The sequence below is a fragment of the Scylla paramamosain genome, chromosome 3 (genome assembly GCF_035594125.1).
Source record: "Scylla paramamosain isolate STU-SP2022 chromosome 3, ASM3559412v1, whole genome shotgun sequence".
Taxonomy (NCBI): Eukaryota; Metazoa; Arthropoda; class Malacostraca; order Decapoda; family Portunidae; genus Scylla; species Scylla paramamosain.
The window spans coordinates 16,343,826-16,357,147 of record NC_087153.1 but is presented as its reverse complement, the minus strand read 5'-3'; the positions used below and the strand labels follow the sequence as shown (position 1 = coordinate 16,357,147).

Genomic DNA, 13,322 nt, shown 5'->3' with positions numbered 1-13,322 from the left:
GATGTCTTCTATTTCCTGTGGAATGGACTTCATGTTTATGCTTTTCCTCTTGTTTTCAGTCCTTTGGAGAGTACTAGTAATGTTCAGGAACTTGAATTCTCAGGATGACACTGGTGGCACATTGATGGCCATCAGTGTGCTATTGGATATTGGGAGGGAACTTCTGCTGTAGAAGCCGTGGCTTCAGAGTGTGTGAATTTTTTGCAGGGCTGGGAAATTCATGTCACAGTCCATGCAGTGGTCCTCCACAGACATGTGTGTGGCTAAATGGAGAGTCTTCCATGCTTGCTGTAAATAGAACCTTAATCATTGCTTAGTTCCTGCTATGAAGATGGAAGATTTCATTGTCTTCCTGCAGGAGTCAAAATACCTCTCCATCTCTGCCATCAGAGGTTACAGGTTGGCTTTAGCATCTGTCCTATGCCAGAGAGGTATTGATATCACAGCCAATAGAGACCTGATGGCATTCTTAGCCTGATTTTCCATTAAGATAACACCATCTTCTCCATGCCTACCATTCTGGAAGTTGTCCCTATTTCTATTGCTGCTTATGTGACAACCATCTGCAACACAATAGGTAGGTGAGCTTCATTGCCTTTCAACAGAGGTTACATAGTTATGCAAAAGGCTGGTCCTCCCTCACTTTTTACCTTACACCTAACTTCATTGCTATCTAAAATGAGGACAGTGATTCCATCTGTGATTTTGGAATGGATTATGATTATAAGCTAAGTACACCAGTATATAATATATACTGGTGTACTTAGCTTATATATATATAATATATATATATATATATATATATATATATATATATATATATATATATATATATATATATATATATATATATATATATATATATATATATATATATATATATATATATATATATATATATATATATATATATATATATATATATATATATATATATGTATATATATATATATATATATATATATATATATATATATATATATTTTGTGTATGCAATTTATCAAAATAAGTGTGTGTGTGTGTATGCATATCTTAAGCATTAATTCACCTACCCATGTTCTGTGAACTTCTCACCCTTCCTGCTGCCTAATAGAAGTTTTAGTTTCCTTGAATGATGAATGCATATTGAAATCTTTAAATTTATTTTATTTTTTATTTTTTTATTTTTTATTGATTGATTGATTGATTGATTTTTATTTATTTGTATTTATTTTATTTATTTTTTTTTTATATTGATCTTGTACCAGATTTTTCATATAATGTACTGAATACAGTTATAGAGTTAACAAAGTAGTCCCTTATGTTATCCTCTTTTCCAAATAATAGTCTCTTTACTACCTTTCAATAGCTTTAATGCCCCATTTATTAGAGTTTCTTTTCAAGAAATATCATTTTAAGAATATTTTCTTCTGTTTTGTTTTTATGAGTTAAGTAGCCCAAACTTTCCGGAGTCAAACTTTAGGGTCAAGTAACTAAAAATATAAGAAGAGATCAAGTAATGTGCATTACTTTGCTAGTATAAATCTTAAAGGGAAGTTTCCAAGTTTGCCGAGAATCATTATGACTTATTTTTAAAAGTGTTGTTATATAGATTATATCTTAATTCAGCTATAAAATTATGAAGCTGTGCTGGGAAGAGGACCCTATGGAGCGGCCATCCTTCAGTCAGCTTGTGGATGACTTAGGGAACATGATTTCAGATCACACACAGGTAAGCTTTTAACTTTAATGCTTGGAACAGAATTGGGTAAGAGAATCCCTTGCAAGGGTCTAATGAAACCATTACCCAAACAAGTACAGTAAAGCCTTCATTAGCCAGGATAATTTAGGCTTAGCCTTTGCTGACTCCTCAAAATTCTCCAGCAGACTCAAGATCTTCAGTTTCATCCCTTCTTCCCTCTAGAACTTTTTTTCTCACAGCATACCAAGCCAGGCACTAAAATGAACAAGACTCACCATCAGTATTTAAACGTAGACCTAACGAATGCTAATAAGCCTCCATACATTAAGCAGCTAATTACTGCTAATTGTTATTTTTTATTGATAGGCTATAATATAAATTCACAATTGATTAAATTAATTGTCATTAAGGAATGATGCTTGACATACTCATAGATGTCACATTTGCCATGTAAACATTGTATGAAGTAGGATCAATCTTCCTTCCCAAATTCCCATGGCACAATTGCAGTTGCTCTGTGGTACACTGCTTGAAAATTGGTGCTCTAGAGCCTCCCATTGAACCTTGCTCCAAAGACATGATGCTATCAAGGTTTGCTGGTTCTAGTTCTAGGTCAAAAAGTTTAGTTTTTGCAATGGCATCTACCTGATACAATCTTGTTTGCAATTTCTTTTTTGCAGTTCAATTTGCTCTCATAATTCTCTCAAATATCTCTAAAGTTTCTTTGTACTGTCCTTCCTTTTCTTCTAAAAATTGTATACAAGGCGTCCTCTTTTTTTTTTTTTTTTTTTTTTTTTCTCTCTCTCTCTCTCTCTCTCTCTCTCTCTCTAAGGATAGGCCTACTTTGATCAGTGATGAGGAAAGGGTATGGGCTCTGAGTCAGGTACTATTTGCTGATGATATAGCTCTGGTGGCTGACTCAGAGAGAGGGTTCGAAAGACTGGTGGAAGAGTTTGAGCATGTTTGTAGGAGATGGAAGCTAAAATTGAAAAGTGAAACTAAAAGTAAAGTAAAGAAATGCTTGAGAGAGATTGGTGGTGGAAGGATGGATGTAAGATTGAATGGAGAACAGCTAGAAGAGATAGATTGTTTCAAGTATAGTAGAACCTCAGTTTTCAAAATTAATTCATCCGTGAATGCCGTTTGAAATCTGAGATGTTAAAAAACCGAAACTATTTTTCTCACAGGAATCTATGTAAAATGGATTAATCTGTTCCCAGACACCAGTCTACCCTGTCTTAGCAGCTTATGACAGATGCTCCCACAGCTGAGATGGCTGCTTCACAACATCTACAGCTCACAAATTATTTATCCAGAAAGTATGTAATGAATGAACTTAGTGACACAGAACTCATCAGAAGATACTGTTTAGACCATGCAGGTATTCTCTTTGTCACCAATCTAGTGAGGGAAGCCTCACAGGGACAGAGAGGAGCAACCCACTTACCACCAAAATGAGGTGATCATAACACTTAGACATCCTGCTGCTGGAATAAGCTACTGGAAAAATGTAGTTGTGCAGTAGTGATGGTGTTGGGGGTCATCAAGAGAGCCACAAGTGGCTCAGGATTATTCCTGAGTGCCGAAAACTTTTTTTTATTTATTTATTTTTTATTTATTTATTTATTTATTTTTTTTTTTTTATGTAGGAGGGACACTGGCCAAGGACAACAAAAATCCAATAAAAAACAAAATGCCCACTCAGATGCCAGTCCCATAAAAGGGTCCAAAGCGGTAGTCAAAAATTGAAGGATATGTGTCTTGAAACCTCCCTTTTGAATGAATGAATTCAAGTTATAGGAAGTGGAAATACAGAAGCAGGCAGGGAGTTCTAGAGTTTACCAGAGAAAGGGACGAATGATTGAGGATACTGGTTAACTCTTGCATTAGAGAGGTGGACAGAATAGGGGTGAGAGAAAGAAGAAAGTCTTATGCAGCAAGAGGAGCGGAGGCATGCAGTTAGCAGGATCAGAAGAACAGTTTGCATGAAAATAGCAGTAGAAGACAGCTAGAGATGTAACATTGCAGTGATGAGAGAGAGGCTGAAGACAGTCAGTTAGAGGAGAGGAGTTGATGAGACAAAAAGCTTTTGATTCCACCCTGTCTAGAAGAGCGGAATGAGTGGAACCCCCCAGACATGTGAAGTGTACTCCATACATGGACGGATAAGGCCCTTTTACAGAGTTAGCATCTGGGGGGGTGAGAAAAACTGGCGGAGATGTCTCAGAACGCCTAACTTCATAGAAGCTGTTTTAGCTAGAGATGAGATGTGAAGTTTCCAGTTCAGATTATAAGTAAAGGACAGACTGAGGATGTTCAGTGTAGAAGAGGGGGACAGTTGAGTGTCATTGAAGAAGAGGGGATAGTTGTCTGGAAGGTTGTGTCAAGTTAATAGATGGAGGAGTTTTTGAGGCATTGAACAATACCAAGTTTGCTCTGCCCCAATCAGAAATTTTAGAAAGATCAGAAGTCAAGCGTTCTGTGGCTTCCCTGCGTGAAATGTTTACTTCCTGAAGGGTTGGACGTCTATGAAAAGACATGGAAAAGTGCAGGGTGGTATCATTATCGTAGGAGTTGATAGGACAAGAAGTTTGGTTTTGAAGATCATTAATGAATAATAAGAAGAGAGTGGGTGACAGGACAGAACCCTGAGGAACACCACTGTTAATAGATTTAGGTGAAGAACAGTGACCGTCTATCACAGCAGCACTAGAACGGTCAGAAAGTAAACTTGAGATGAATTTACAGAAAGAAGAGTAGAAGCTGTAGGAGAGTAGTTTGGAAATCAAAGCTTTGTGCCAGACTCTATCAAAAGCTTTTGATATGTCCAAGGCAACAGCAAAAGTTTCACAAAAATCTCTAAAAGAGGATGACCAAGACTCAGTAAGGAAAGCCAGAAGATCACCAGAAGATCACCAGAAGATCACCAGTCTTGATGGAACCCATACTGGCAATCAGATTGAAGGTTGTGAAGTGATAGATGTTTAAGAATCTTCCTGTTGAGGATAGATTCAAAAACTTTGGATAGGCAGGAAATTAAAGCAATAGGACAGTAGTTTGAGGGATTAGAACGGTCACCCTTTTTTAGGGATAAGTTTAATGTAGGCAAACTTCCAGCAAGAAGGAAAGGTAGATGTTGACAGACAGAGCTGAAAGAGTTTTGACTAGGCGAGGTGCAAGCATGGAGGCACAGTTTCAGAGAACAATAGGAGGGACCCCACCAGGTCCATAAGCCTTCCAAGGGTTTAGGCCAGCGAGGGCATGGAAAACATAATTGTGAAGAATTTTAATAGGTAGCATGAAGTAGCCAGAGGGTGGAGGAGAGGGAGGAACAAGCCCAGAATCGTCCAAGGTAGAGTGAAAAGTTCAGCTTTAGAAATAGATGTGATAACTGGTGCCATCTGGCTGAAATAAAGGAGGTAAAGAAGAAAGAAAGTTATTGGAGATATTTTTGGCTAGATGCCAGAAGTCACGAGGGGAGTTAAATCTTGAAAGATTTTGACACTGTTAATGAAGGAGTTTTTGGCTAGTTGGAGAACAGACTTGGCATGGTTCTGGGCAGAAATATAAAGTGCATGAGATTCTGGTGATGGAAGGCTTAAGTGCCTTTTGTGGGCCACCTCTCTATCATGTATAGCACAAGAACAAGCTGTGTTGAACTAAGGTTTGGAAGGTTTAGGTCAAGAAAAAGAGTGAGGAATGTACGCCTCAATGCCAGACACTATCACCTCTGTTATGCGCTCAGCACACAAAGAGGGATCTCTGACACGGAAGCAGTAGTCACTCCAAGGAAAATCAGCAAAATACCTCCTCAGGTCCTCCAACTAGCAGAGGCAAAACACCAGAGGCACCTTCACTTAGGGGATCCTGAGGAGGGACTGGAGCAATAGGACAAGATACAGATATGAGATTGTGATCGGAGGAGCCCAACGGAGAAGAGAGGGTGACAGCATAAGCAGAAGGATTAGAGGTCAGAAAAAGGTCAAGAATGTTGGGTGTATCTCCAAGACAGTCAGGAATACGAGTAGGGTGTTGCACCAATTGCTCTAGGTCGTGGAGGATAGCAAAGTTAAAGGCTAGTTCACCAGGATGGTCAGTGAAGGGAGAGGAAAGCCAAAGCAGGTGGTGAACATTGAAATCTCCAAGAATGGAGATCTCTGCAAAAGGGAAGAGGGTCAGAATATGCTCCACTTTGGAAGTTAAGTAGTCAAAGAATTTCTTATGGTCAGAGGAATTAGGTGAGAGGTATACAGCACAGATTAATTTAGTTTGAGAGTGACTGTAGTCATAGCCAGATAGTGGAAAACTCAGAAGATTCAAGAGCGTGGGCACAAGAGCAGGTTAAGTTATTGCGCACAAACGCAACATCCTGCTTTGGATTGAAAATGAGGATAGAGAAAGTAGAAGGGAACAGAAAAGGGGCTACTGTCAGTTGCCTCAGACACTTGAGTTTCAGTGAGGAAAAGAAGATGAAGTTTAGAAGAGGAGAGGTGATGTTCTACAGATTGAAAATAAGATCTTAGACCACGAATGTTGCAGAAGTTAATGAAAAAGTTGAGGGGGGTGTCAAGACACTTAGGGTCGTTGACAGAAGGCCAGTCTGACCTGGGGACATTTATGGTCCCCTCTCCAGATGGGAACTCTGAGGCTGGTGTAGGAGTCGCCATGATAATTTTTAAATTTTTAGTGAAGGATGTTTGTGTTATTAGGTGCTTGTAGTTTTGTGTGGAGGAAGAGAGTTGTCTTTAGAGGGCAGGCTGTGATTCCACCCTTGTGTTGTGAGACATAAAGGGAAATGTTCAGTGAGGTCACAGCTGGGTTTAATGATAAGTTCACAGCACCCCCTGAACAGTGCTTTAGACCTCACTGGGAGTGATTATCATTTCGGCAGGTGCCTAGCGCCCCCTACTGTTTACATCAATCCTTTTCAACAGGATCACATTTACCTTATTTTTCCACCAAATATATAAGATATTTATAGAAAGTATAAATTAGCGATAAACAGCAGTTTTTGCTGTCTTTTAATATTTGAAATCAAGTAATTTCGTTCTAGAACAAAATTAAGGTACAGCAACCGAAGCAATAACAAATTCAAAAGTTTGCTCGAAAACTGATTTGTTAAAAAAGGGAGGCGTTCAGTAACCAAGGTTCCACTGTATTTGGGATCAACAGTCATAGTGGATGGAAGAGTTGAGACAGAGATGAAATGCAAGGTGAAAGAAGTAGGAAAATATTTAATGGACTGAGAAAGATCTTAAACATAAGACACTGGGTACGAGTATACAGAGAGGGTTGTATGAGGGAACAGTGGTGCTCACTGCTGTATAGTGCTGAAACATGGAAATGGTATTGGAGAAGAAATGGTTAACTGTAGTGGAAACAAAGTGTTTGAAGAGTATGCATGGAATAACATGGAGGGATAGATTAGGAACTGAGGAGGTAAGAAACAAGAACTAGTGTTTTGAGAGAGTTGGCTGAATGGCCAGATCAATGTGTGTCAAGATGACTTAGGTATGTGGAGAGAATGGAGACAGTAAAATATTAAAGAGAATTATGTGGTCAGATGTGCATGGTGGAAGATAAGAAGGCCACACCTGGATTGGGTGAACTGTGTGACAAGAACACTGGATAAGAGAGGAATGACTGTTCAGCAAGCAAGAATGATTGTGTCATAGGGGTGAATGGAGAGCAACAATGGTGAGAGCATGAAAATTACGTGGTCTCGTCAGTCCCTGGGATGGGGTGTCGGTATACCTGGTGGAGTCCATTAGTGTATGGATCCAGTTAGAGTGTGAGGCACTCTATAGGAAGTACATTGCACCTACTGTAGTCTCAGGATTGGAGTAGGTGCGAGGTAGGGAACTGCACATGCTATAGTCTTAGGATTAGAGAAGGTGCTAGGTAGGGAGCAGTCTCATTATGAAGGGGCAGGGGTAAACCAGTGTATGCTGTTGGGCCTTGCTGTAGATGTGTGTGGCCAGCTGTGCTGTGCCTGAGTTCCTGGGGTGTAGTATAGTGGGCCATGAAACTATCTTTTTCCACCAGGGGCTGAGGGCACTAAGAGTGCGGATGACACATTTGGGGTGTGCAGTGACTAGTCTGGGCCATCCTGTATGGGATTGCCAGCCTTGTATGTAGATAAATAGATAGATATGTATTCTTCCAGTTTTAAAAATAATCCTTTGGTAATCTTAGACACAGTGCCTCCATGCTGCTATCTAACTTTGGATTAATTATGACACATGAATTACATATTATAGGTTTTGCAGTGTTGATCCACTATGCTTTCTTCAATGTATGCACTAATGATCTAGAAACAAACTTTTCTCTCTTTCTACTTACAGAAATACCTGTCCCAGAATGAAGTATACATACAGATGAACACAGAAAGATTCAAGGAGGAAACAGATTATCTCAGCATGATGGCTAAGCCCACCTTTGAAAGCAGGATTATGCCTGATGAAATTGAAGTTGAACACTATCTTCCTATGAGAGTAAGTGTTCATATTACCTTTTGTGTGTACCTGTATGTGATTAATGTTAAAAATGTTTTGTATTAATTTTATTTTTTATTCTCTTTACTTTCCTCGAGGAAAATTTAGTTTTATTGGTATAGCTAACTTTAGAATGGAATGGAAAGTACAAAAACAGGGAATGTGCATGACTGACATTTCTTTAAATGCATCACCATAAAGATGATTAATTTATTTGTATTGTCTTCCATTTAGGAGAGGTACAGTAGAACCAATGAACACATATTTTTCCGAATCCGAATAATGTATAAATATATTTTTAAAAATCCTGAATACAGTAAAATCCCTCTTATCCAGCATCAACGGGACCGCCGACGTGCCGGATACTTGAATAGAAGTGAAATTATGTCCACAATCACCACCTTACACTCATGCATCTTACCATAACAAAGATCAGCTGATCTTAATCAGCAGCTGATCTGATCAGCTGCTTAAGTGTAAGCACAACACGCTTCCTCTTTTCTACAACTTTAGGCATGATGAAAGCGTCAAGCGATAAACAGTGCACATGCGGGACTGAGTCACTGAGTAAACACAGTGCAGTGGGCCGCGGGTGGCGCGAAGCAGTGCGCTCTGGTGGCGAGGGGACAAAGTATGCCTCGCGCAGGAATTTTAATCAATTTTATGGGTACACATTGATTTTTTATTGATTTTAAGGCTCGGGGAAAAATGTGCTGGATACTTGAAGCTGCCGGATACCCGAATGCCGGATAAGAGGGATTTTACTGTACTAATTTTCTTCTGAACACTAATCTCCTGCATCAGCCATATTAGCACTTCAGTTGCCTTACTGGCTTCCTCTTGCTACCCTGGACATTGTTATGCCAACAGTGTTGCCAAGATCTGAGGATTTCAGAGTACTGATAAGGACATGGGAGCATTCATTCCAATCTGTATAGTTTGAGATTTCTGAAAAATATTACTGTGGTGCTACTACATATGCTACTTCATATATGATGTAGTGTCATTTAATCTGTACAACATAAAATATGAATTATATGTAGTATATGTATTATATTTGCCATGACAGTTTTAATGCACATGTAGAGAAAGTGTATCACATATTTCACATATACCATATTTTCTGCCATATTAGATTTTTTTTAAATGCTCCAAAAATCACCCAGCATCTTTTACCCCCAATGGTTTGAGTTGGGTAAGCATATGGGTTATGGGTAACTAGAATAACCACTGTTTGACCCCAGAATGAAATATATTTATGTTAATGTATTATTAGATAATGATTGCAAATCTAAATAGGGCTAAAAATTACTAGATAATGAGTACGAACCAAAATAATGTTAAAACATAAAAGCTGATTGCTGTAACTCTGAAGCACATCACTTGATGGCCTTACCTTATGTGAATAAAATTCATGGTAAATTTGTTGAGGTAATGAATGGCTTTATGCTGAAGTCATAGCCATAATTTATATGAAGAAAGTGGCATTAGCTGGTTACACTTTGTGCACTTACCTCAAAAAAACAGCTGGATGCGCAACCTTAACATGAGCAGGGAGTGTTTTGTTTACCATTTCAACTCAACAGCTTCTATAACTCTTCAGCCAACAGTGGAACATCTTTAACACATAGGAAGGCAGAAAGTAACATGAATTTTCAGGATTTGAAGATGAATAAAATTTTGACGATATTATGGTATCTTAATTTCATTGAGACATTATTAAAATATTGTTAATTCATCTTATAAATGTTTTTGCTTAAGTTGTTCAGTAAAGGAATATCCAGTAGCTTACAGTCTTGGACCAAAGCCTGATTGAGGAGTGGGTTATGAAATTCAGGGAAAATGGGGCTTATTTTATTTTTTCTAAGTATCCCTTACCAAATTATAGGTGCGTCTTATACTCTGGTGCATCTTATATGGCAGGAAATATGAATTCAGTTTTTTTATGATATGTATAGAAATGGAATGAGATTTGGGGGAAATTATATCCTGAATATTATTTAGGGATTTTGAGAGTAGACTTCCCAGAAGTCATCATTGCAGGGGATTTTCCTTCAAACTGTAATCTCCATCTCCCCCATCATCTGCATCAGGCCAGCCACAACTCCTCAAACAAGTGGCTGCCTTACAAAAAATATCTTCATTACTTATCATTTAACTAGTATCTTGCCATATAATGCTTTCAGCAATGTTAGTCACTTGGAGTAACTCCTCTTTTATGCCAAAAAGACAGTGATTGTGAGTGTTGTGCACATTATAGGTGAGATTGAAAGAAATTATTTGATTTTCCTTTACTTTTAATAGAAAAAAATTTGTTCTGAATGCCATTTTTCAAGTATAAAAAAATGTTTTTGCACACTTACCTGCTTCACATGACCAAGGAATTCACCAACACTCCACACAGGCATGCGCCTTTGTACCTCATTCCTTGGACTGCATAAGTTACATGCAGAGGGGAGGAGGGGTGGGTATGAGTCATGTGAAGCAGGTAAGTGTGCAAAAAAGAATGTACTTGAAAATGGTTTATTGCACTGCCTGCTTCATATGACTAAGGAAGTGATTCCCATATTAGAAGGAGGAGGGAGCACATAAAACAAGAGTGGCACCACCGGAGGAAGAAACATGGGTTGGCAATGAATAGATGTGGCACTGTGGGTTCTCCATCTCCAGAGACTGGTTGACTAGGAGATTCTTGGAATTGGACCACTATTGAAGTTCCTGCAGGACTTCCTGAGACAGCAACACTTCATAAGACTTGCTAGTAGTCCTTCTGTCCCACTAGGTAGACAGCTGAATTGGAGTCTTTTCATCCTGCATTGGCCTCCTGGGACTAAGTGTGAAAGAGAGGAGAGATGTCCTTGGAAAATTAACTATTCTTTAGCCATAGGATGAACCACTTCATGAAGATTTCTATCACTTCCAGTGAGTAGGAGACTCTTTGTTTTGTTGAGACGGAATAATCCTCAAAGCAGTTGAGCATATCCTCATTCCCAGAAAAGTCATAACCTGTCTGTGTTCCAGATCAGACTTGTTCCAACTGATTGTTGTGTTGAGAACTTGGCATAAATTTGGGAGCACTTCCCTCAACCTCACTGCCTCCTGCCTGGAGGCAGCCAGCAGCAACCAGTCATCCAAGTATCAAAGCAAACAAATCCCTTTCTTGTGTAAAACCACTGAAGGAAGAACCATCACTGGTGAAAACCTGGGGAGCTACCAACAACCCAAAGCAGAGAACCATGAACTGATAAGCTTGATTCCCCCCCGATGAAGCAAAGAAACTTCTTGCTCTTGGGCTGAACAGGAATCTGAAAGTAGGCATTTTGTAGATCCAATGACAGCATCTGGTCTCCCTTGCAGGTTGCTGATCTCACTGACACATTGGTTCTCTTCTGGAATTTCATCGTGTGATGAAGCAATTCAGAAATGACAGGTCAATCATTGGACAAAATTTGCCCATGGCTTTAGGTAATGCGAACACTGTAGAAACCTGGACCTGGCAGCACTGACTCCATGGCTCCTTTCTGTAGAAGAGTTTGTAGCTCCTCCTGCAAGGTCTTGCTTCTCTTCAGGTTGTGAGAATAACTCCTAAAGTGTCTTGGAAAAATAAAGTGGAGGATGACAGATGAATGCAATACAACAGCCCTCTCTGATTACCTTCACCATCCAGAGTTCTGCACCCTGTGCTTGCCAACTCTGAGAAAGACACATGGCTACATGAGAGGTTGAGGCAGGAGGCTTCTATTTAGGAAAACCTACCTTGCAAGTTCCAGGTGCAGCCCAACCTTTCTGGGCAGGTCTGAAAGGATTGAGGCAATTTTGTCTCTTGAAGGTAGAAGATTGCTTCTGTGGCTGTTTATAGCCTGAGGTAGAAAATCTGTTGGCCAGGTGACTGCTGAAGATGTGCCTGTGGAGGTAAGCTTTTTCTTAGGTGCAGCATCAGCAGCTTCCTGAAAATATTAGATAACTGTGTCCACTGCAGGAGCTGAATTAGTCTGAGAAGCTGACATTCCAAGATCAATGCTAGAATGTGAGGAGAGTATAGAGCAGTCAGACAACCCACTTTTGGCCAACTCACTCTCTGGTGTCACTTGCTTGACACGAAAAGAAGTGGAAGATTGTAACTGCAAGGAATGTTCCTATGAAGTTTACTGGCAAACCTATGTTTAGCCTTCAAGGAGGGCTGGTGTTTATATGCCCTCATAGCAACATTCTCCTCCCAGTCCTTGCATTCATCATACCTGTGGTCCAGCTGCCACAAGCTCCCACTACACTTTATACAAAGAGTTATGAGGATCCAGAGCTTCATCACTCATCTGCCTTCCCCAGTGTATGCCGCTACAGATCCTGTTGCAGGAGAGGGAAGGGTGTAGAGGGTATGGCTGGAGTAGACTATATCTTGAAAAACCAGCCTGTGGAAAATTAAAAGTAGTGCATGGACATCCAGTCTTCTTGACAACAGAAAAAGGAATGAGGAATGCACACTTGTGCAGGGTGGTGGTGGGGTGGAGAGTAGGCAGTCTGTTTTCTATGATGGGTCCCCATCATCTCCACATATTCTGGTATAGAGGGGCTGTTTTATTGTCTCTTCAGTCAGGGAATGAGCATTCCACTCTCTTCCTTAGTCAAGTGAAGCTGGTGTTGAGATAAACAAATTTTGTGGATAAGAATTACCTGGCTGAACAAGTTAAATTCATGTTCAGAGGTTCTACTGTATTTTCATATATGAGTAGAAATGAGTCCTTAATATCAAGGCATCATCTGAGAGGATGTAATTTATTTATAGAGATAATTAACATGCATGATACAACTTCATGAAATTCATTGTAAAAGAGTTAAGGAATCAGGTTTCTGTTTTAAGATTTTTAATGAAGATCATTCCTGAAATCTTATGTAGAGGAAAGGTTTAGCTTGGTATTATTGAGAAAAAAAAATTGTACATTAAGATTTTAATTTCTAAAATCCAGAAATCTCCAAAATCTGGAAGTTTTTTGAGAGTTGACTTCATCTATATTCTATTAATTTTTCATACTAATACAACATAAAAGCAGTGCAGTATAATAATAAACAATATTTTGTATAATATAATTAAGGTGATTTTATGACAATGTTCAGTGATGCATTTTTCTTAGGGTATGTACAATACTTTT

At 39.1% G+C, this 13,322-nt stretch overlaps 1 protein-coding gene across 10 annotated transcripts in view; it reads left to right on the top strand.

Moving 5' to 3' along the window:
• Window positions 1-13,322, top strand: part of LOC135091530 (vascular endothelial growth factor receptor 2-like) — a 166,232-nt gene that overhangs the window by 143,968 nt on the left and 8,942 nt on the right. For 9 of the 10 annotated variants that reach the window (XM_063989285.1, XM_063989272.1, XM_063989292.1 and 6 more), the window contains 2 exons: window positions 1,609-1,711; window positions 8,026-8,175. In XM_063989285.1, the coding sequence (XP_063845355.1) occupies window positions 1,609-1,711; window positions 8,026-8,175 (253 nt within the window). Of the gene's footprint in view, window positions 1-1,608; window positions 1,712-8,025; window positions 8,176-13,322 lie in introns of those variants that run through there. The other variant, XM_063989333.1, reaches the window with a different exon arrangement.